The following is a 24510-nucleotide window of genomic DNA, read 5'->3' as shown; positions in this document are numbered from 1 at the left end:
TTTTCAATACTCATTAATCATTTCACTAATATTCTAGAATATCAGAACACTTTCATCCCCAAAACAGCATTGTTGAAGACATCCGTAATAATTTTATTCATTAGAAGATAGAACAGTACACAATCTAGCCAGGTGTTAGCATTATTTAAAATTGCAATATAATTAAGGAAAGTTAATTGGCTAATGTTCTTATTTGTATTGCAAACATATGGAACATAGTTATGGTTTCTTAATTATCTAATCTATTTATATGGTAGAAACACATTTTCATTGTTAGCTATGCCCCCCTCAGGTATTTCTACTGAATTATCCCTATATGACTGATTTTGTCTAGTAGAAATTTGGTTACAGTCAATTACCTAAGTGAAATATGTGAAATTATATCCAAGATTAAGATAATTAAGTTTTATATGTAAGTAATTGAGTAGCAATATTATGTATTCAGATTATCATTAAAATGGTTATACTCTGACTTGAAATTTACTGAAGTATGTTTGTGGTGAATTACTGAATAGGTTTTAGTCAAGAAATTATTTCAGGAGTTTTATAAAACAAAGACAGACAATGGCATTTGTAAAAGTAGTCAAATATGAAATGATTTTTATTCTTATATTTTCAAAAGGCGATAAAAAAGTGGTAACATCACAGTAAAACTACTGTAAATGAGTAATGATACTAGTAAGAACACAATAAAAAGTAAGTAGATACTTATTGATAAGGAAAATGGAAGTAAATGTGTTTCCAAAAATAAAATTTCAAAACATTGGAAGAATCTCTGATGATTTTATAGCAATTTATCATTTCCTTGAAACTTAATGCTAGTAATATAATCATGTTTCATTCGATTGCATCATTTATAATAATATTCATAAATAAGTAGGTGTCAGAATAATATCAACAGTTAAGTTTATAAAGTTGATGTTGAAGCATGAGTAATTTTATTTAAATAAAATTTGATGTTCTTATTGTACCAAATAACCAATTTTATATATAATTTATTGATTTAAACTCCTTTAAATATAAAAATCTCTGTTAAATATTCAATTATTTTATTCTCATATCTTAACCTATACTGCGAGAAATAAGTAAACATGCTTTACACATAGATTTTTCTACGTTTAAATTTTAAGCAAGTAAATATATTCGTTTATGTATGTAACTCATTAGTAATGAAGTAATTAATTAACTATCGTGCTTCTCAATGAGCGTTAAATCTATATATAAAAAATATGAAATTTTTGAAGGTTACCTTTGGTGCTATACATTTATTGTTGCATTTATTAATGCGTTATACATTCCAATAGCTACATAAACCACTTTTTAACACAAAAAATCACCTTACTGTTATTATCACTAAAATCTGCTACTACATATCACTTCACACAATTTTAAACACAAGTTTTTTTATTTTAAAATACTGTGTAGATAATCACCTATTTTTAGCGAAAACTAGACATGAAAAAACTTGAAAACTAATTTCTGATGCTGTAAAGTGACAGCTGTTAAAAATTAAAAGATTTTCCAAGAATTTCCTTACTTCTCCATTTGATGGAAACTTGTGATTCACATTAACAAACATAGACGGCAACAGTATCGCAATCAGCTGATTATTTATTACAGCAGTGACTAATAAACCAACACTTCTATATATTAGTTTATATAGTTGAAGTAAAGGAACATAATATATAGTATTTCCAAAACTCAACAGAACGCTTAGAAAGCGAATAAAACCATTGTAGCTGTAAGTCTGAAAACTGAAAAATTTTTTTAAAAAGTGGATGCGGGGGTAAAAATGTAGAAATAAATTTGATACGTTATTAGGAAGCAACGATATGATTTTTCACTTTCGAACGGTAATAGTTTGCCAGCTTTGTCATTATATGTGGATTTGTGCCAAGTGTTTACCATCTGTTCAAAGCAATCACGCCAAATCATATACTTCCGGATTTAAATTAGTAAAAATTCTCATATCTAGGTAGACACAGGTGTTTCTAATTCATTTAAGAGTTCGAAAAGTTTTACTTACAACACTTTCACTGCTTTCATCTTGGCTGAAATCCCACGAAGGTGCCGGAGATGCGCATCTGCTATTATTTGTTGAATGTCTAGGTTTGTAAACTTCAATTTGAGACTCTTCGTCGGAATCTAACGCATGGTCTTCTGGTATACTTGCAAATGGTTGACCACGATGACGTGGGACCGGCGATGAAGAATCCAAGCGACATTCTTTATCGCTGTCGTTTACCACAGTCACATTAAAACGGCGGACGGAAACTGAGCCACTTCCGGCTAAATAAAATTAAACAATTTAATTTTAATCAGTTAAGCATATAAATGCCATTGTAGTAATGAGTAAAATTATTAGTCTTATACTTAATTTTGATATATATAATTACTGGGATTTAATGTTTCTTCATTGAATTTTCTACCTTATAAAAATTGGTAGTGTCTAATGTTCAATTGATACAGAGTCTACACTATTCATACCTTCATGAATACCTTAATAACTATTTGTATAACTTATTAATTATAGCGTTCTATTAAAAATGAAAAGATTACCTTGTCGTGGCTGACGAAGCCACGTAATTTTTTGAGACGACGACGTTTTGATATTCCTTAAACTTTGATCAGAAAACAGTTAACGACATAATTTTAGATGTAAAAAATCACAGAGCAGCTTGACTTATCACTTTACTTTAGGCCTATTAATACTTTTTTATTTTAATTCATCCAGATTAGTTCATTTATCTTTGACTTCGTTTCACATTTTGCACACCTATAAACTTGTTACCGTTGGCTTAAAAAAATATTAATAAAAATACTAACGACTAAAAGATCACAATTGTTTGAATGTATATGTGTTTATTTATTTTATTATATAATAAAGATGCTATTAAGAAAAACAAAAGTAGAGATACGAAAACTTAGATGGATTTCAATAGGATGTATATGAATAGGAATATTGAAGTTATAAAGACTTGAACCAGAAACATACTCAAACAAAAAGTAGAATGACTTTGGATGCCAGAATAAAGCAAATTAATTTTTGTTACTAGAATAGAAAGCATCCGCGTGTGTCACCTATTTCAGTCGTTGAAAACATCTACTGAATTTATTTTATTGGTTTTATATTATAATCTATTTGCTATGTTATATTCAAATCAAGAAATTTATTATTTTATTTTCTGTTTTTGCAATATAATCTTTTTATAATCAATAAACATGTCCTAAAATTGTTGGTGAATAAGCTTATATATACTTTTAAAAAAATCTTGTTTTGAAATGTGATTTGAAGGAAATCGAAGTAAATATTTTGCAACTACTGCTAAAAATCTAAATATAGCTATAATACAAAAAGCAAAACAAGTTGAAGTAGTTTATAGTGTGCAAAATCAACGAGGAAAAAATATGTGTTACGTAAATAGATGACCTTTTATTAACGAATCAAAGAAAAATGGGCACTTTTTCCACTAGCTTTTAAAAGATACACTCACGTTGCGCGGTTTTAGGGTAGCTTTCCGCGGATATTTCATGAAAGTCGATTATTTCAGAATATTTCAGAATCAACTGAAATGTTCAATGGCGCTCCTTATTCTAGGTCATAGCGGCGTTGCCAATTCGAAATAATTTTCGGATTTTCTTGCTTGATAAGAGCCCGAAGTTAAAAACTGTATTGAAATTCGAAAACAAAGGAAATATATCTAAACAACAAGCGTTAGTTACTGTAAAGCTTAACTAATCGAATTAATCTCGTTCTATAAAGCGATACTGCGCTCTCTGAAAAACTATAAAATAAATTTATTTACGATTTTACATTTTTGTAAGCGTGGTTTATGAACCAAATTGAAATATGATCATTAGAATACACGTAGACGCTGCGATGAAGTTATTTTATAATAAAAAATATACAATGCATTTGTTATAAAAATAGTTGATCGGCTTGCATCTAAAACACGCATGTAATATTCGTTTGCTGAAGAAACGAGTTGATTTTATGTCCGTTTTAATTATTAAAGCATTTTAATAGACGTTTCAAACTAATTTAAGTCTTCGTTGAAATATAATATTACATTAATAACTTTCATAATTTTATGAATTAATACACCACCTTCCATATGAATATCATTATTTTAACAATACGAAAAGATTTTTATTCTTAGTTTTTATATCACTACTCAAATTGCTTAAGTATTTTTTTCATTGAAACTTTTTCCTTTCTGTGTATGTGAAATATTTCTAAGAATTCTCTGGTATTTGATTATGTTTCAAGGATTTTTGAATTTTACGGTTTATTATTGGCTTTATGTATCATGACTTTTTAATCTATATTGAAATGTCTGTCCTATATAAACAGCGCCACATAACAAGGAACTTAATTACTTTTTTCCCTTTGAGCAAGGAGTATTTAAGACGACATTTTTAGAATCAACTCAGTCATATTTATTTACGTTGTGTGTATCAAACTAGGTTTAGGGCCGATAGGGAGAGAAATACCGGAGAAGCAACAAGAAATATCATAGGGGGATACACTGAAATATCACGTGTATAAATAAGCTCGCTGTTGCCAGGTAACGATTTCCCCGCACACCGAGACTATTGCCTGGCTCCAATTGCTACTCTTAGGAATTCTCTTGGCGCCGGTAAAAATATGAGGCGTGATGTAACGATACTACACCAAGAAATTGACAAATGCACAAAAAAACTAGAAAAGAAGAACCAGTTTCACTGTTAGTCACATAGACTATCAAAAAATTTGTTTGCTATTACGATCCCAATGTAGTTTGTCTTCTTAAGGTGCGTTCTGCCCTAGGTCATCCACGTCTGGAAGAGCAACAACCCGAATTGCTAAAAACACCCGTCGATTTGGCCATGTTTGGTGTTTGGTGATTGTTCGCAGCTACCGTCACTTATTAACCTCCAAGATATGCTAAAGGAGCACGAACTTGAAAGGAGTGACATACACCTTCAGATTTTTGCTCCAAATTGCACCACTTTGGAGGGTGAAAGATATGTGATTTTTGGTAGGAAGTGAAGGTAGTCTAAAACTCACCCACCAGGAGTAAGAGGGATGAAAAATATGCTCAAAACATCACGTGATTGATGGACGACTCCCTTCAACCAAACACACGATATTTCTGTTTCTTAGTCACATAAGCTATAAAAAAATTCGAATATAAAACTTGCTTATTATTACGATCCCAATGTAGTTTGTCTTCTTAAGGTGCGCTCTGCCCTATGTCGTCCACGTCTGGAACACGTGGCTTTTGCGGAAAGATTGTTCGCAGCTACCGTACACTTATTGACCTTCAAGAGATGCTAAAGGAGCACGGATTTGAAATTGCAAGGAGCGACATGCACCTTCAGTTTATTTCTGCAAAGAAATTGCACCTCTTTGAAGAGTAAGAGATATATAGACCCTGTACCTATTATATTGAGTCAATCTAAAAGTAAATCATCACAAAGCTTCCCCGATAAATATTTTTGTGTCCAAACCATTGAGATTAATGTCGCAAGAAGAAGAGTCACGTGATTTTAGGTAGGGTAAAAGGTAGTCTAAAACCCACCCACCAGGAGTGAGAGGGATTAAAAAGATACTCAAGACATACGTGATTGATGGACGACTCCCTTCGACCGAGTACACTATATTTCTGTTTGGGTTGCCGTATGTCTTATTCGTAAATATTCTTATCTAAGATTAACGATACGACATAATAACCATTCTGTTGTCGAGTTTCTTCATGTTTTAAAACCACACTATATATTAAAACATGCCTGTAATAAGAGTAAATTCGCAGTTTGATTTGAATCATGTCCAGCTTGGAAAGAAATTGGCTTAATCGATTGAAATCTTTGGTTGTATCGTCAACTTTCTTCAGTTTTCGGTTAAGTTTCTTTCGGTTTAGTGTATAATCTATAAACACCCCCACAAACAAAACGAGAGATGAATTGTATAATGTGGAATTAAAGAAGTTCAATCCGTTTAATAATAGCATTTTCTGACTAATTTCTATATTCTAGTGGCAATTTCCAGCGTATTTTTTTACATAAAAATGCACTATTCCTAGCGTTTTGTCCGTCCAGTCGTTAGTAACAGCGATATCCCTCACGGGAAGCATGTAAGAGGCTCGGATTTTTTGCGTTTAATTTCTCTATAGCTGCCGAAACGAATTTTGGGCATTAGTAGGAAAAAATTAATTAAAAATTAACCAACATGTGATTTTTCCGTTGCAAAATTACGTGCTCAGAAAATTGAAACTTTTATTTATGAATCATATTTTTCATTTCATAAACCAATTTGTTTCAAGTTGTCAAGAAATAATGAGGACAAAATGGTCGGTCTACCTCGTAGTGGCGGTTCGTAGTCGCCGAATCAGCCGATTTTTAAATCTGAACGAACGTTTTCTTTGGCAATTCGATTCCTTAAGGTGATATCAGACGGTTCAATTTTAATTAATTTCTGTCTTTTATTAATAATGAAACATCTAGGCATTAAATGCTACTGGAAGTGATAAATGAATTTATTAATGAACCAATCCAGTGATGTTGGATTTCGGCATTCGTCATCAAGCACTCGCACTCCGAATAAACGAAAAATGAAACGTTCACTCGAGTTCGTTTGACGACATATTCGAGGAAATGAGCGATAAAGTCATTTTGTGTGTATCTTGTGAGTGTGGAATGAAAAAAAAGAGTAATCATTCATCCGAATGATCCGAAAAGTGAACCGCGTGATATCACCTTTACCGGGGTTACAAAGACTACTTCAAAATTGACTATTTTTGTCGAGGAAATGAGTATTATAAACGTTTCTTTAAAATTAGCCCCGGTATGTCAGTGAAGGTCTTCAAATAGATATATAGCATACCAGAGAATACTTTATACACCGTCATATATTATCACTACCTTTGATAATCGTTAAGTAGTTTAAATTATGATCTACATTTTTGTTCAACGCTGTATACTTACTACTTAATAATATGGGTTTGGTCTTTGTAAAATTACTACTCATGTGACTGTTCTATTAGCACATTAAATCAAACGTAACCACACATTGGCATTGATTATATTTTAGGTATATAAAAAATATAATTAAAAAAAATTTCAGTTATGCAAGTCGATTTGAGTGGTTCAACATAAGCGACGATTTTTTATAAATGAGCATATCATAAAAAACTTACTTTCGTCGTCCTTCAAATTAATCCAAGCTTGTTTCATAGTTGTTGTAATCAATAAAAACAAAATTCTAACTCGATATTATTGTTGATAAATTATCCTCACTACACACAAATTTAGCTCGTGAAAAATAAAACTGATTATTACATCGATACTTGTTATAATTAAAACAACATTGAGGAGATACAAGTCAATTAATTTTATAAAAAAAAATCTAGTTATAGTGACATAATGATCATAACTAAAGTGTTTGGATGTATTTCCAAAATTGTAGCTGTGAAATCAAGCAACTAATACAATCAGTTGTTTGTTTATCTAGCTAATTAGCGTCCATCATTTTGAACGTTCCCAAGTCGCATATTATACACAAACATAGACTGAAATTTCGTTATGAATGTTTATAAATATTTGTCTCCTTTACAGGGAGTTAAATCATGAAAGACCAAGGCTATACCTAAGCTTTAAACAGATTCACTACAATAAGCAACTAAAATTCTTTCTGATATTTTTTCGTAATTCTTTGTTCGAATAATTGCATCAAGCATACAAATTGGATGTGACCACCCTGTATGGAAGTATGGAATTCGAAAATTCTGTACTTAGATATCGGAAACCTATAGACTTCAGCTTCATATTATTGCCAAGGCTTTCAAAACTTCTAAGTTTTTGGTAATTTTTTTTTATTGTGTGTACTGTGCTATGAAAATTGTAAATTGCAGCAAAGTGTTTCAGCAGCTGTGGTAAAACGATGACGTCGCTTGTGATACGTTATTGTGTGGGTTCCGTCCAATTTTCTAATGGGGCTCTCAAGTTCTTTCAATTTTTCGCTATTTCCATAGCCTCTTTCCATATTATGTTTATTTGTTGCAGTTCTTTTCCGATAGTTTTTCTCTATCTATCTATCTAATCTATTTATCTATCTCTCACTCTCCATTTTCATCTATTTTTGCATATAACTCCTGGACAACATTTGAATTTTCTGGAACATCTGCTTATTTTATTTCCAAGTTTGTTTCGACAACCAAGATGGTCTTAGAAGTACCTGGCCTGACCTCGAGATGGCAGTAGTTGCTTGAAAAATACCACTGAATTAGAAAGCACACAATTTATACAGCAAAGTTTGAAGACGCCACTCTGTTTAGTATTTGTTTGGCTGTTATCAATAGTGAACGTTTTCAATGAATTTGGAAACATGGAAAAAATTTGTCATCATTATATGATACAATACATTTATTTGGTAGGCGTTAGCTCAACCAATCAATAAGCTGAACTAGATTCTACTCTGGGTGAGACTCCTCCTTCGTTATCAACAGTGAAATATTGGTTAGCAGAGTTTAAACGAGGCCGTACGACCAGAGAAGACCGGCATCGCAGTGGTCGGCCAAATGAGGTGAAGACCCCAGAAATGAGAAACCTCAAAGCAGTACTGGATGATCGTCGACTAAAAGTATGCTGAAATGAAAACAGAGAACCAGTTCCACAGAAGGCAAAAACCGTTCCATCTGCTGGCAAGGCCATGGCGTCGATTTTTTTGTAATACACGTTTGATAATTTTAATTCGCAAGAGATAAAGAGGGAAGAAGCTCCTGAAATTAGTCCCTAAACACTTTCCACCTTAAAATAAAAATATATTTCTAATAAATTTCTATTTTCACGTGGGACTGTACAAGTTGGTTTTTTTACCAGCGTCAAAGGAGTACCTAGCACTAGTACGAAGTTGGAGCCAACAACTACACACATTTCTCATCGTCTTGTGCGTAATGCTACGGCTTCGTATGAAAAACCAAATTTGCCAGTATCATCCAGTTTATTTTAGAAGATTTTATATCTGTTTTATCCTGATCATCACTTTTTGCTACATTTTAATTTCTTTAGTAAGTTCCAGCATTTGTTCAATGTATAGCAATCGTTGGAAGGTGAATGTTGGCGCAAACGCATAACGTAGTTGCAGCACTACATCCGGCCTTCCATCCAATATTCAGCTGTACGTTGGAACGCTAATGCTGGCCCACATGTTGAACGCATCGGGTAGTACCAGCTTAAAGCATTAGCCATCCCCCTTTGTGCGGAGACAGATTAGGTTTACGCAAAAACGTATGCAAACTTTTTTGTAGAAATTCATTTTTTGTATGAAACTTTTAAAATCGATATTTTCGGATATATTTAGTAAAATTTTATAATTTTAAAAAGAGCTGAGGAACAAAGGGGCAATCTATGATGAATTTTAGGACTTTTTAACCCCTCCCCCGTACTTCTCACATGTTGTCACATTTTCAGAGCCCCCTCCCCCTGAAATTTTTAGAGATTATTTCTACATATTTAAAAATAGTCAAAAGATAACAGCTATTTTTATTTTTTTATTTATAATCTTTAATAAATCAACTCAAATCAACAGCATCTTCAGTGTCTACGTCGTTTTCTTCAATCAATAAAGCATCGTTATCATTCATTAGGCAAAGAATTTCTTGAGCACATCTAGCTGCCATTCTTTTAGGACTTGAACGTTTGCAATAGGTCTTGAAAGCGAGCGAGCTGACGAATTTATTTAAATCCATACCATTCAGTACTCTCCTCAGAGTCTCACTTTCATTTCAACACCGTTCTAGATGTAAACTGTTGTCGCTCGTGAGAAAATCTCATATCGAGTGTTAAATTATTACTAATAAATATAAATCAAGTTTTATAAATTTTTTATTCAAGTGAGAATTTCGCGTTATGGATTTTGAATTTTAACATGTGATATCACAAAGTTTTTGACCCCTCATGCCCCTTGTCACACTATGTCACCTTCTGGTGACATTGTTCTGTCTAATTAAGGACAAGCTGTTGCAAAAATTTCATCTTTTCGAAACAATATGCTTCAAATGAGGCTTAGTCGGTAAAAATCCTTTTTGGGGATTATTTTCTCTAATCAAGGGCAAAATGTTGCAAAAATTTCAGCAAAATCTTGTATCTTTTCGGAACTATTCGCTTCAGACGAGGCTTGGTCGGTAATAATCCTTTTTAGGGATTATTTTCTCTAATCAAGGACAAGCTTTTGCACAAATTTCAGCAAAATTTTCTATCTTTTCGGAACTTTTCGCTTCAAACGAGGTTTGGTCGGTAAAAATCCTTTTTGGGGATTATTTTCTCTAATCAAGGACAAAATGTTGCAAAAATTTCAGCAAAATCTTGTACCTCTTCGGAACTATTCGCTTCAGACGAGGCTTGGTCGGTAATAATCCTTTTTAGGGATTATTTTCTCTAATCAAGGACAAGCTTTTGCACAAATTTCAGCAAAATTTTCTATCTTTTCGGAACTTTTCGCTTCAAACGAGGTTTGGTCGGTAAAAATCCTTTTTGGGGATTATTTTCTCTAATTAAGGGCAAAATGTTGCAAAAATTTCAGCAAAATCTTGTATCTTTTCGGAACTATTCGCTTCAGACGAGGCTTGGTCGGTAATAATCCTTTTTAGGGATTATTTTCTCTAATCAAGGACAAGCTTTTGCACAAATTTACAGCAAAATTTTCTATCTTTTCGAAACTATTCCCTTCAAACGAAGCATGGTCGGTAAAAATCCTTTTTGGGGATTATTTTCTCTAATCAAGGGCAAAATGTTGCAAAAATTTCAGCAAAATCTTGTATCTTTTCGGAACTATTCCCTTAAATTAATTTCAAATTTATTGAAAAAACATTATTCGTACTTGAGTATATTCGAATAGTAATCAAGAAATGCATGTGAAACTGCTACAGATAAACACCATTTTACATACAAACTCCGATAAAAATAGAGGATATTTTGAAAAACCAAACATTATATTTCTAACGAAAACATCCGGTATGATTTGGCTCGGTTCGAGATAAATTATAAAACGTGTTTAGTACTGTTGCATAATTAGATCGAAAATCTGACAACGCTGTGTGGAAAATTTGCGGTGCCAGTATGACTACCACCGAAGCTAGAGTAAAATCGGAATTATGATTTCATCGTCGCGACGTCGACGTCTTAAAAAGCGACGATGTCGATATTTGCCATAAAAATTACCAAATAACTAGTATCTAAACTCAACAACCTTATTCTAAAAAAAACACTGATGTTTGTAGGTTTAAATTGGTTAATCAAATTTGAGTTCCACATTAGACGCGAATCGAAATTTATTAATTAAAAAATCAATTAATCAGTTAGATTATTAAAACGGTGTGAAATGGTTTATTGGGTGAATGTATTTAAAAAAATTGCCAAATGTTCTACATAATACTAGAAAAAAAAAAAAAAGAAAAGATACGTTTAAAACGACGTAAATATTGAATGATTAACAGTTTTAATACTGCATAAAATTGGATGTAACAACAAATTATAAATATTTATGCCTGTAATGATAAATGTATACATGTTAAAAAAAATTATCATCATTATCGCATAACTTTACTCCATTATATATATAAGGTTAATTGAAAGCCACACTCATTATGAGGATTAGAAACTAATGTATAGAAAAGTATGATATGTACGAATCTCAAACGAACAAAATATTTAATATCTTGTATAGAAAATTCAAGTTGTCTTTCTTTATATTTCCAACCTAAGTCCGCTCCACGAGGCTACGCGATTGCGAGAGTGAGGACGATGCGCTCGTGTTCCCTCGTCTCGTTCTCGTTTAATCTCGTTTTTTGAGCGCGAGTCCAAAGACTCGAGGGTTTGAGGCGAGACAATCATCCACACTCTAGCACGCGCTCACTCTTTTGTTAACTGCTGCATAGTATGGACGCGTGAAATTTTTTATCTTTGGTAAGTGGAGTAACGATTTTTGCATCACTTATGGAATTATACTAATTGGATCTAATTATTTGGAATCCAAAAAATCCTTTTCACATCGATAAAAATAATGTGAATGTCGCGTGGATTCGGATAAGGTGTTAGATAGCTTTATATGTAGGTATTTTGATTTATTAGTTAGGTCAAATGAACGCAAGATATAATATTGGTAGGCATATAAAGTAGCTAAAGCAGTCAACTGATTCACGTCCATTGTGTAGTAGACGTAGCGGGCAACTGAATAAATCGAGAATGTGTATATTTAGAACTCGACGAGACTCGCACCAAGAGGCTCAAGGAGGCGTCTTTTATTTATACAATTTAACTATTGTCGTTGTACAGACAAGATCCTCAAATAGCAGGCAGTTTCCTCTAGTAGCAGTTTTTAATTTCTGAATATTGTTGTAGCCATTACTGGTCAGAATAAGAAAATGCAGATAAAAACATGCATGTTTTACTTATTATACATAGAGCCTTGTCCGCACAGAAAAAGATTCGTTGCAAAATTTGTACTTAGGATAAGGAAAATTTTTTATAGTACGAAGATTTGCTAGAGTTGACCTGATATGGAAGTTGTTCCTCTGCAGGGCTGGGGTTGTGAAGGTTGCGTGGGGTTGTGCTTGCTGTCCTGGATGAAAAGAAAAGCGAACAACCATTGGCCAGAATAAAAAATAAAGAGAGCTCTGATGTAAGTAATAACGGCTCTTCTCGATTTGGGGATATATTCTTTTTGTTTTTCGAAAATTTTCTTGTTTTTTTTTTCTTAATAAAATGGGGGGTGGATGGGTACAGCTGCGGCTGCAGTTACAGGGATACCGCAGAATACCTGCAAAACAGAAGGTAGCCTCGTTCGCATATAACATTAAAACTTAAACACTCTTTCGATTGTAGCGCTTGCGCCCAACGGTTGAGATGAAAATCTCTATATTTGTAAATAGAATTGATTTTTCTATTTGATTCCTATTTAGAAGCAATTATTAAGATAAGATTGGAAAAGATATGTTACTATATTTAGCTGTGATAACAGAGTTATCTGCACAATCTCGTTGAGAATCATATTTCATGCTACTACATTGGGATATCGACTCAAAAAAAAAATGAAAACCTAACCTTTTCTTATCTTTATTTATATGAATTTGGTCGGGAGTTTTCGAATTTTATTGAGTTTTAAACTAATACTAACTAAGAGCTTTTCCCAGGAGTGAACACTTTATTAGATTGATTGAGCGCATCTCGATTTTAATCATAATTCTTGTGAGAATGTTTCACCATCAAATAAACAAATTCAAACACTCTACGTCATTTTTGGTTTTCCTTGAGACCGATTAACGAATCTTTATTTAATACATGCACTTTTTCTCATTTTAAATCAATTCTCGTTCCAGATCATATTAATTTCGTTAGTAACTTCTGCCTTCCATGATATCACATGTCATGACGTGCCAGGAGAATCCGATTCGATAGTGTTAAGATAATAAGGCCTGGAGCACACGGTCAAGGCTTTCACGGGATCCGGAAGAAATTTGCAGTATTGAATTTTTGTAAATATTTCGTTTGTCTTGATCAAATTTGAATCGCCCTCGTATATTTAAAATGAAAAATAAAACACAAATATCAAGGTAACAATTTATTGAAAAAATTTCAAATATATTAATATGGATACAGTTGAAAATCATTTTACAAATTTTTTTGGTAATAATTCAACAAATAGAAATAAATTAAATTACAGTCATTTGATAATATATTATATGGTAATACTAATCGTATCATTAAAAAATATATGATGCATAAAACTACCCAAGTTCTAGATTTATCCCTCTTTAAATATTTTCAAAAAACTAGATAGTAAAAAAATATTACTTGCAGTTTAGCTTCCTATCTAAAGTCATCATTCGCCTAAAACACCTCAATCAATTTTTTTGTCTATATGCAAAATCAACTATGAATTATAAAATTTTTCTGACCAAATTTAAAATTTATTCAGATGCATCATCACATTTACCACAGAACATTGACGCTCGTTTTTATAATCAAGTTATAATCTTCAGAGACTGAAGATAACTAAAATTCTCTAAGATAATAGCTCTTTGAATGTGAGGTATTACACAGCTTTCCATACAATTACATTGTGTGACTCTCGTTTAGATACCCAGTCTTCAAAGACTAAAGAAAAACTGTTGTTGATTAGTCTAAAAAATGACAATTTAGTCATTACAACATGTGTCATATCATCACTCAGGATTATCCAATCAGTTCTAATTTTTGAAAATAATTTTGTTGCCATAGGAACCTTTCAATTGGCAGTTCTGAAGATTTTTTGTAAGTATTAATTACTTTAAACCTACACAAATTGCTTAATTATCCTCTTGTGCTCTCTAAAAAACAACAATTTTTTCAACCAATTTATATTTTGACAATCAAGTACAAATATCAAGTAGTACTGAAAATCTTTTCATTTGAATATGCCGAACAACAAACGATGAACACCCACTATGGTTTCTTATGACCAAATTTAATTCCATCTAATTTTTTGTCAATACTTGAAGGATCACTAGAACTCATCAAATACATTCTACAGAATATTGTAAATAGAAAATGATTTAATTCCTATTCATCCAAATGATAACTTTCAATAGAAAATATGCAATTCCAAAACCAACAACAATTTTTTCTTTTTGTAATCTATTAATATTTTCTAATTCTAAAGCCATAATTCTTCTATTTAACTTAGCCATCTGTCTTCTTAAGTGTATCACTTCTTCAGCAGGAGTTAGACCCTCCCCTGCATATAACTGAGTTGATGAATCATTAAATTGATTGCCTAAATGGAAACTGACATCATTCATTCTGATTTTTGGAGCAGTCTTGACTACAGGCAATTGGTCTTCTTCGACATAGGGATCTTCATATTCGTCTACACCTGGAAAAGGATATTTGTCCAAAGTAAGGGTTCGTGGTGGAGTAGCCACACGAGGTAAGTCATAAGAATAAGGTTCTGTAGGGATAATAGAATTATCAAAAACTATTTCACGAGGTGGAGCTCTAGTACCTGAAATAAAGAATATTAGTCCTTAATTAATCATTGATTTACATTTTTTTTTAAATATTTGATGGTATTACTAATATTTCGGTTATTCATAGTTTACTTTGTCACTACATCTTTTGTAATATTGAAATTTGACCCAAAACTATCAATTTCCTATACAACTGATTATGTTATATATAATTTTTAAATTCAAGACACTATTTCATTTTATAAATATTACATACCAACATGCTGATGCTGTCCTGCTACCAATATCCGTTCTGGTACATTCATATCTAAATTATCCCCTGTCCAAGAGCCTCTACTATCGCCGTTTATATCTGATGAAAAGGTTATTCTGTCAGGAACCTTCATTTTTTGATTAATTCCTACTTTGAAATTAACATCACTGACAAATGCATCATCGGTGTAATGTGTTGGACTTGAGTTTGTGGACATGTTGCGTATTGATCTAAAGTATATTGTTTTATTCTTAACTAAAATTAAATTGTTTACTCCAACTTTAATTTTGGTTAAATTTCTACTTTTTTCTATTACACAAAAAATACTTCCATCATCTCCACCACGACTGTCAAATGTCAAATTAGCTAGCGCTAGTTGAGAAAACTAAAAAGCTAACTATAGGAATAATAATTTGGAGACTCATTTTGAATCATCTGTGTCTTAAATAAATTTTATTTACCTTATTACCTACTTAATCGTAATTAAACTTTATATTTAACAATCGTTGAAATTAAACATGTTTTTTTATTCGTGGTTAGAATGTTTGTAATTAAAAGGCTATCAAATAAATATGGAAGATTTGACACAGGAAATTAACCTTTTAAAAATTTAGTCACTTGAAAGTTTTTGATTGAAAATGAGTAGTTTACCGTATTTAAAAAAATTGAACAATGCATTTACTATATTTTCCAGATCTTATGCCTTTAAGAGCGATTTAAAAATAAAATGGGTTCGTCCTGAAAAAATACCATGTTTTAAACCTGAAAAAAGTGGAGATCTGCAAGGTTTTTCTAATATAAATAAATCTGAAACGATATTAGAATTTCAAAATTCTAAAGAGTTGGCAACAGCAGACAATAATGTTAAAAAACTTTTTTCTCTGGAGTTTGCTCCGAAAAAGTGTGCAAATAATTTATATATTAAGAATATGATGAGTAAAGTACAAAGACACGAATTAGATTTCAGTACTATTGAAACGAAAATAGCTAGGTGGACAGGTGAGTAAATTATGTTTTGAAATATGTATTAGATTATAGAACTTAATCTTTTTATGTTTTTAGGTATAATTCGAGCACTACAGGAATCAATGGAAAGGTTTCCAAGAAATATAAGAATGAAAGTAACACTTAAGGAGTTAATAGACCGAAGAAAAAAACATTTAAAATATCTTCGTCGATGGGATTACAAAAAGTTTGAATGGTTACTAGAAACTCTTGATTTAGTTTACAAACCTCCACCTAATCATTTTCACTGGATTACTAGGAAAGAATCATTGAAAAAACTTACTGATAAATATTGTGATGGTATAAAAGAAGAAAGATTAAAGGCTTACAGGTAGTTTTGACATATCCAATCATAGGCATCATAGATTTATTAAAAAATGTTTGAAACGATATTCTGACCTATGGTGTGGAATTTTTTTGGATTCTTTTATTTCTTATCAAAAAAAAGGAACACTGGAATGTTTTTTTACTTTCCCCATATCAAGAGCTAAATGAGAAAAAAGTATTGAGTGTAAAGAAGTGATTTTTTAGATAAAATACTTCCTTTTTTTAATGTAAATTTTTGTAATAAATCAATACTTTGGAAACAGTTAAAGATAGGTATAGTACATGAATGTTTTGAGTTTTCTGAAGAATCAAAAAATAAATGATATACTGGGGGCTGCATTTAAAATAAGAAGGTTGGAATTGGCCACTATCACATTACATGTGTCCAAAGACACCTCACTTAATTCATGGACGCCCCCTATACACATATACAGCAAATAGGTAATTAATAAAATATATTGTACCCACTTATGTAAACTCAATAATCCATGGGTGGATTGGTCCAACAACATTTTTTTGCAATTATTTACTTTAATTCTCTTGAGGTCTGGTTTTACTTATTCTTTCCTTGTTAACTTCCAATGGCTTCTAGTCTTCTATTTAGTGATATTCAATCTGGTATTTTTTCTTTTCTGTATATGTACCCATATCACTGAATTCTGTACACTTTGTAAAATCTTACTGTTATCTGTTTTTAATACTCCATCAATTTCATACTGGATCAGTGGAACTATTTAGTTATTTTATTCTCTCTTATTCTTTTATATGAAAATCAGTTTAAAATAATATGTAAACATTGACGTCTTGACATACTTTGGTATTTATCAAAATATTTAAATGTAAATTATCACAAAAAAATTATTCTTATTTATGTACTAAATAAGATGTTTCCACAGGTTGGATTTCAATTGGCCCTATCATTGTTTTAAATATCTATATGCTTTTATTTTTGTTAGTTTCTTTTTTTTAATAATTTTCCAATTTGCATTCATAGCCTTATATGCCCTTATTGATGTTTTATATGTATTCTTTCAGTTTTGTGTTTTATAAATCCCTATTACTTGCATTTTGGACTACCCCTAATTTATATTTGCTGAATTTACTTGCATTTGGTTTATTTCTAATCTTTTTTGACATTTATTCTATTATGTTAGATGTTGTATTCAATTTATCTTGTCTTCTTACTGAATCGTCTGACTGACTAATATCATAATTTTTGATTTATTTATAATCATGTTTATTACCTTTATTCCTTTTTCAATTGTTTTTATTTCTTGTAAATCTTGTACTATATTTGTTCTTATTATTTTGTCAAATGATTGTGTAGAATCTAACTTAACCATGATCCAATATTTAATCAAAATAATTACAACTATCACATATTATATTTAATTAATCTGTATTCTTTTGGCAATCATTATTTGATTGACTTTGCTTTTTTATGTTAATAGGCTCACTTTAGAAAATGAACAACCAGCCTTTTTAGAAGAAAAAATTCGAACTTTGCAGTTCATTAGAGATGAACAAAAAGCATGCAATGTAGTAGTAACCGTTACAGAGGAAGAGATTAATGATGTGAAGAACCAGTTGGAAGAATTAAAAAAGAAAAATGCCGAATCTAATAATCAGTTGAATTAAATGTATTGTAAATTGTTTCAATATCAATGTTGTTCTAGCAACGGAATATATGATATTGACAATATTGGTCATATTTAAAACCTTGCAAAACTCGAAAAATATAGCATCTATCAATTATGTTATGGATACTAGGGTGGTCATTAAAAATTACATTTTTTGCAACGCCTTTTTTGATTAAAAACACTGGGATCTTTTTTTAATTCAAAATATGTGCCTCTAGGTCTAGACGATCTAAGTTGGTTAATCATATATCTAGGTTCTCAGTTGTCTACTTCGGGACAAGCTTAGCCTACAGGATATACTTGATGCCTTCAAGTTTTTCTATTAGTATATCTTGTAGGATAAGCTTGTCCTGAAGAAGACAATTGAGAACCTAACGTTTAATTAACTTGGATCGCGTAGAGGTACCTGTTGTTTTGAATTAAAAAAAAAATTAAAAAATTACACATCGTTTTTCATCAAAAAGAAGTTTTTAGAGGGCGTCACAAAAAATTTAATTTTTAACGACTACCCTAATGAATACAAAGCCAATTTTATGAAATTGGACTAGAGGAATTAATGATACATCATCTTTCCCAAATGATTTCCTCAGATAGTTGTGTTTTAAATTTGTTTTAGATATTGAGAGTTAATGAAGCATACCCAAATAGTACAGTTAATGAAACAAAACATATATAATATTCACAGTGCCGAATGTATGTAGAAACACATATACCTATCTGTGTTCGTGTAATACCATTTTTTGAAATAAACTCCGATCAAAGTTACATACGAACAATAAAAAAAAGAACGTTCGCCACTGCAGTTAGTCTTCATGGGAGACAAGTACATTCTCAAAGCAATTTCTGTGTGTGGGAAACAAGACGCTTGAAAAATTATTTAATAAGTTTATGAAATTGCAATTCCAGACTCTTTTTCTTTGCTATCAATAACAGTAGCCACATCTGTTTTCAGCAGCTCCGCAAACTACACTAATTTGTTTCCTAGACTATTCCCCAAATCATTGAAACACTGACCATTATTGAGGATTTTTCCAAATTGTCTTTTGATGTGAGGAATTTTAACTGTTGAAATATTCCAAAAACCCTACTAAATAAATTAATAAATACTTGAACTTCAAAACGTTTTCAAGCTGTTTGATTTTGTAGTAGAGCTGCTGAAATGGGTGTACTTTGTATTTTGCTTGATGCCTTTTAATGTCTGTTGCCTCCATATCTGGAAATGTGGATGGCATTCCTTGGACGTAACTATCCATTTTTTTTTACTTTCTGACCGTGACAACGCGGGGCTCACAGTATTTGCTACTCTTGCTATGTGGCTCATCCAGCACTGAATATTCATAGTTCACATTTGTGTATCTCCCATAAAATTGCCTCCTTTTCTTTAATGTCTAAAAAGAATCTATTTATTAAAATATTTGAAGGAATTATTACTAATCACATATTGTCTTTTATGTCTTCCATTGACTGGAAACGAGTGTTTATTATAGTTATATGTCCACAATTTTGTTCGCAACTTGGGAAATAGTGCCACAACCATTGAGGTTTAAAGTAAGCCCTTCATCCACTATATCCTATACTATACTGGTGTGAAATTTAATTAGAAAATGACAAGAATGAAGCTTTTATTTTTGATCTCTTTGAACGTTGAAAGCGTTAGATCCAAAAAGCATTTGGATGTAAGCAAAAACAAGTGACTCCTTCTCACCGGCTTCCTAATAGAAAGCTTCTGATGAGATTAGGTCTAGAAGAAATTGAAAAATGCAACAACGGATAGAAATAAATGTGTAACTTAAATACACCTATAATATATTAAATTCCTTTTTTCTCCAACTCTCGTATCTATCTGTAAAAGTTGATTATTAAGTAATCATTGAAATAACAAAAATTAATATTAAAAAGAAATTTATTACTCACATTTTCCGTTATATAGTTATCGACAACTACAAGTACATGATCAGAATAAATTCATTCAATTAGGTTGATGTTGACACGTATGGATATGGATATGAAATAAAAATATTTAATGTACCAAATATTAACATACATCATGGAAAAATGGACAAATATAAATGCAATGAAAAAATAACAAAAAACTATGTGGGACAATATAAAGAATGTAGACATTAGAAAAGTAACAAAACAAGAATCAGTAATACAAAAAGTAAAAAGGTAAGAACTGAATTTATTTGACATATTTCAAGAAAGAATAAAGAAATGAGAAAAATAATGTTAAGTGAAAATAAGGTGGCGCAACAAGAAAAAACTGAATACTACAAATAAACTGGGAACAAACAGTGGAAACCCCAACAAAAATTGAAAAAGATGGTAAGTCAGTGAAAGAAATGGGTTACAAGAGGGAGCAAAATTCTCCTGGGCAGCTGGAAATGTAAAAAGAAAAATCCTATACTGAAATTGAATACTAATACTGTTTACTTTTTATTTTCGATGATTAGGAATTTGTTACTATTTAAAAAATTAAGTACACACGCTCGTGTTGAAGATCTGTATAAAATATTTATGTACACGGAGATTATTATAAAAATTTATGCATAACAGATACTGCTGCATAAATGGGGTCCAAAGAAATTGTACCATAGGTATTTTTTTACATTTATATTAAGAGATAAAAAATAAAAATTAAAAGAGCAGAAATAAATGTTCTAAATCCTAACTTAATACCTATTTACACGAGTTTGAAAAAATAGAGAAATCAATCTTATAATTAATGAGTTCAACATGTTAAAACCGAAACAAACAAAATTTAAACCAGACCTTCTACACAGCCTTTAAAATTGACCTAAAACATTACTTTTGAGAATAAAATTATTAGGCTTTCTTAAAAAATGAGGAGATACTTTTACTACCACTAGCTGCTTTAGCTCTATTCTTATCCTTGGTAGATAATTTATTATCTGGTTTACTTAAATCTAAAATATTGGAAGTGCTGGACTTATTTTCTTCCTCAACTTTCGTTTTTTTCGGTTCCATCATTCCTCCTAAAGAACCGCTTTTCCTTTTTAAATTTTGCTGGATTTGGACATCCTCAGGTAAATTCAAATATCTAAGTAACTTTTGACTTAGATCATCCATCAGATATTCAGAAACAATTCCATGAGCATACCTCAAGTAAGCTTCACTATCTGTTGAATCTCCTCTGACAGCTTTAACATATGTTGCAGAGATGACTCCACCAGTTACATTTATATTTTTCTGCTTCAAGATATCTGCTACACGTTCAGTTTTCTTTTTTAGCCAGGTAAGTGTTTTTTCTTCATTATACTTAAAAGCATTTAGCTCTTCATCGCCCTAAAAATGATAACAAACGAAAATTAGTTTCTAATAAGATAGGTGACCTCTAATAATTAAGAAATACTCAAATGCCCAAAAAGCTCTTGTTTGTTTATCACCTTTTTATCTGCAATCAAATTTAAATATTTGAGACCACTGGATTTTAACAACCTTTCAGTTTCTGGAAACTCGTCATCTCTTAATAATTGATCCAAAGGTATGGCTTGAGTAGCACAATATCTTCTAAGATATGGAAGAACTGTAAATAATGAGTTATAATAAGATAATACAACAATATTTTCAATAAAAACTAGAAATTATCGAGGCCACAGAATTTTTCAATGATTCCACCTAAATATTAATTTTAATATCCGTGATAAAATTTACTAATAGATCTAAGTCAGTTATCTATATTTACATGTAGGGAGTAGTTTTGTTTAACAAGGGACTGTAACAAATTTTTATTTTATGAATGTGATTGTTGCATCTGAAGGAAAGGTGATTGAGATTGGCATATGAATTATCATCATAGGTACAGGCTAATGATTGTGTAATGCTCAGCTTGACAAGATGGATGTGGTATTTCCCATGATCAGTCTTCGTTCTAAGTATACTACCTAAGAAAAAATTTCGAAGTTTTGTATTTAAGAATGTAGTTCTGAGGTGAGTATACGGTAGGATAAATTAGAAAATAGGTGTATCCCAGTATTTCTGCCAAGATACATACCATATATTCCAATAAGTTCTTTAACACAAATGAATGTCAGTCTTAAATTTAATAATGTAGTTTTGATATCACAAAAAATAGGATATTTCATTCTATTGAGATGAGTATCTTTTATGGCACACAGTTAAATAAAATCACAACCCCATCTTTTTTATTTGTCTTCAACTAGAAAAGACCTTGTAAGATATTGCTAGATAAATCCGGTAATTTAATTGGTAAAGATTGTTTTGTTTTCTAAATGTATACTGCATATCCAACTCCTTCCCTTGTCTTAGATCCATCAGTATATATTATTGTCTTGCCAGCAAACTTTGCTAGAATGATTTCTTATTAATGAATTTATTGGTTTGAATGAAGGCTTCCTCAAATGGAAGTGTGTTTTTAATTCTTGAATATCAATTTGTGACATTTATTTATCTTATCTGCCCTAAGGGTTTCTAGTTTAATTAAATATTTCTGAGACAATAATTGCCACCGCAAAAACAAAGGAGGTTCGTTACATTCTGCCAATAATACATTCACTAAAGTCAATTTCATTGCACTGACATAAATTCTATGGCATTTATATTACATACCATCTATTTGCTGTAAACCTGAACAAACTGGATCTATTTTGTGCATTGGCAGCAAACATGGTTTTTATGAACTGCTAACATCCATTGCTTTACTATATTTTTTTGTTCTTTGGTTTCAAAAACTTGTTGAAGGATGGTGATCCTTAATTTTCACATACTTACCTAAAAATATAGGATCTATAGGTGTAGACAGATGCATTTTTCCATCACTTTTAACAGTTTCATCAATAAACCAAGATCGCTTTCCTTCATTGTAAGCAAGAACCTCTTGTACCGAATTATTGGCAGGTGAAAACAAGAATACAGCAGATTCTCCTGTATTTGGGTGTCTTAAAGTAACAATGTCTGGCGTACCACTTCCTGTATATTGATCAGAAAGTTCTAAAGCTTCACCTAAAAGAACAACAGGATTAACTTGTATTAATATTTGATGTTTTTACAGATGTTTTAAAAAAAACTTTGAATTATTAAACTAATTACCCTCTAAAAAAATATTATAAATATCTTTAAAAATAACACAAAAATGCAAGATTTTCCTACTAAAATAGAAAAATTACTAAGCATATCAATTAAAGTAGCTCAAGTGATCAAATTCACGTAGGAGATACAAAATACTTATTATATTAAAGAACACATATATATTTAAGGATTAAAAGTATATTTGGTTATTTTAACGCAATATCAAATATAGTAGATTTATTTGGAGATCATTTACTTATAGAAAAGTCTGAAATAATAGTATTTTTATTATGCATTTGTTTGAACTCTTAATAATATACCATTTTAACAATATATGCTGTTAAATAATAATAACAATAATAGAAAAAAACTTTCTATATTAATATCTTCTCATTTACAATTTAGATACAAGAATTAACATAAATAAGCTACAGAAAGTAATTCATATATCAACACATAGTAGACAATTATATTTACAAGAAAAAAATTTGCAAATATTTAATATGTTAATAAATCCTAAACTCATTAGAAATAATATAATTTTACATTTTCAGAATATAAATATAATTGCAACTAAAATATTGTATAGTTTATGTTATTAACCTATTTAAAAAAAGGTGGTTTGTTTTTCGTTGTATTAACAAATAATAATTTTTCAAAAAAATTAAAAACATCCAATTATAAAGTAAACAAGCAAATATTCACCTTTTAATAAAAATATCCATGAATTGGCAGGCTGCTGTAAATTAGTTTTTATACATTTCTTAGGGGAAGATTTCACTCGCGGCATTTTAATTTATAAATAATGCAAAAATTATAAATACATATCAGACGCCAAACCCCATATGCCCGGTTAAAACCAATCGAATTTGTTGATAATTATTGACAGATGTCATCAAGTTTTTTTCTTGCTTTTCTTCTGTTTGCTTCTTCTTAATTATGTATGATATGTTTGATCATCATTACGATATATTTGACCAAATCCGTTATTTTTGATAAGCAAGTAAATTTACACTAATTGTGGATTGAATCAACGGAATAAGAATCTTTTTTCTCAAAAAGTAAAAACGCTCTTATGATTAGGATAATATAATATCAAAAATCAGTTAAGCTGGAGGAATTTTTGCGCTGGTAAATTTGAATATATAGTAGATCCAGTCATTTTTACTGGCTGAACAGTTGGTGATCCATTGGATTGGTGAACGTCATTCTCCAGTGATCTGTTATAGTGAGGATGTCAAAAGTCAGAAAT

At 30.9% G+C, this 24510-nt stretch overlaps 4 protein-coding genes across 9 annotated transcripts in view; 1 reads left to right on the top strand and 3 right to left on the bottom strand.

The window, feature by feature from the left end:
• Positions 1–3726, bottom strand: part of LOC130441914 (uncharacterized) — a 125674-nt gene extending 121948 nt beyond the window's left edge. The window contains exons 1-3 of one of the 6 annotated variants that reach the window (XM_056775788.1): positions 3431–3726; positions 2560–2776; positions 1250–2289 (exon numbers count right to left, since the gene is read on the bottom strand). The gene's annotated coding sequence lies outside the window, so the exon portion shown is untranslated. Of the gene's footprint in view, positions 1–1249; positions 2290–2559; positions 2798–3430 lie in introns of all 6 variants that reach the window. The other 5 variants (XM_056775792.1, XM_056775787.1, XM_056775791.1 and 2 more) reach the window with 5 other exon arrangements.
• Positions 3727–13584: 9858 nt separating this feature from the next.
• On the bottom strand, positions 13585–15729 carry LOC130441913 (transport and Golgi organization protein 11). Its single transcript, XM_056775786.1, has 2 exons — positions 15241–15729; positions 13585–15019 (listed from the first exon to the last, which is right to left on the bottom strand). The coding sequence occupies exons 1-2, from the start codon at positions 15452–15454 to the stop codon at positions 14571–14573; spliced, it is 663 nt and encodes a 220-aa protein (XP_056631764.1). The 5' UTR covers positions 15455–15729; the 3' UTR covers positions 13585–14570.
• Positions 15612–18278, top strand: LOC130441912 (28S ribosomal protein S15, mitochondrial). Its single transcript, XM_056775785.1, has 3 exons — positions 15612–16236; positions 16300–16573; positions 18021–18278. Exons 1-3 carry the CDS (start codon positions 15876–15878, stop codon positions 18205–18207), a joined length of 822 nt encoding a protein of 273 aa, XP_056631763.1. The 5' UTR covers positions 15612–15875; the 3' UTR covers positions 18208–18278.
• Positions 18279–20094: 1816 nt separating this feature from the next.
• On the bottom strand, positions 20095–24434 carry LOC130441026 (ribonuclease H2 subunit B). Its single transcript, XM_056774484.1, has 4 exons — positions 23964–24434; positions 22962–23192; positions 21617–21756; positions 20095–21515 (listed from the first exon to the last, which is right to left on the bottom strand). The coding sequence occupies exons 1-4, from the start codon at positions 24046–24048 to the stop codon at positions 21036–21038; spliced, it is 936 nt and encodes a 311-aa protein (XP_056630462.1). The 5' UTR covers positions 24049–24434; the 3' UTR covers positions 20095–21035.
• Between the last annotated feature and the right edge of the window lie 76 nt (positions 24435–24510).

This window comes from Diorhabda sublineata, chromosome 3 (assembly GCF_026230105.1).
Source record: "Diorhabda sublineata isolate icDioSubl1.1 chromosome 3, icDioSubl1.1, whole genome shotgun sequence".
Taxonomy (NCBI): Eukaryota; Metazoa; Arthropoda; class Insecta; order Coleoptera; family Chrysomelidae; genus Diorhabda; species Diorhabda sublineata.
This window is presented reverse-complemented; position numbering and strand designations above follow the sequence as displayed.

Bases quoted from the DNA above. Each gene is read 5' to 3' on its own strand.
- LOC130441026 (XM_056774484.1), bottom strand. From the start codon at position 24,048: ATGCCGCGAGTGAAATCTTCCCCTAAGAAATGTATAAAAACTAATTTA. The intron at 21,757-22,961 runs GTAAGTATGTGA...CATTATTTACAG, and splicing joins TATAGATCCTATATTTTTAG to TTCTTCCATATCTTAGAAGA. The intron at 21,516-21,616 runs GTGATAAACAAA...TATCATTTTTAG, and splicing joins ATTTGATTGCAGATAAAAAG to GGCGATGAAGAGCTAAATGC.
- LOC130441913 (XM_056775786.1), bottom strand. From the start codon at position 15,454: ATGTCCACAAACTCAAGTCCAACACATTACACCGATGATGCATTTGTC. The intron at 15,020-15,240 runs GTATGTAATATT...TCTTTATTTCAG, and splicing joins AGGACAGCATCAGCATGTTG to GTACTAGAGCTCCACCTCGT.
- LOC130441912 (XM_056775785.1), top strand. From the start codon at position 15,876: ATGAGTAGTTTACCGTATTTAAAAAAATTGAACAATGCATTTACTATA. The intron at 16,237-16,299 runs GTGAGTAAATTA...TTATGTTTTTAG, and splicing joins GAAAATAGCTAGGTGGACAG to GTATAATTCGAGCACTACAG. The intron at 16,574-18,020 runs GTAGTTTTGACA...TTATGTTAATAG, and splicing joins GAAAGATTAAAGGCTTACAG to GCTCACTTTAGAAAATGAAC.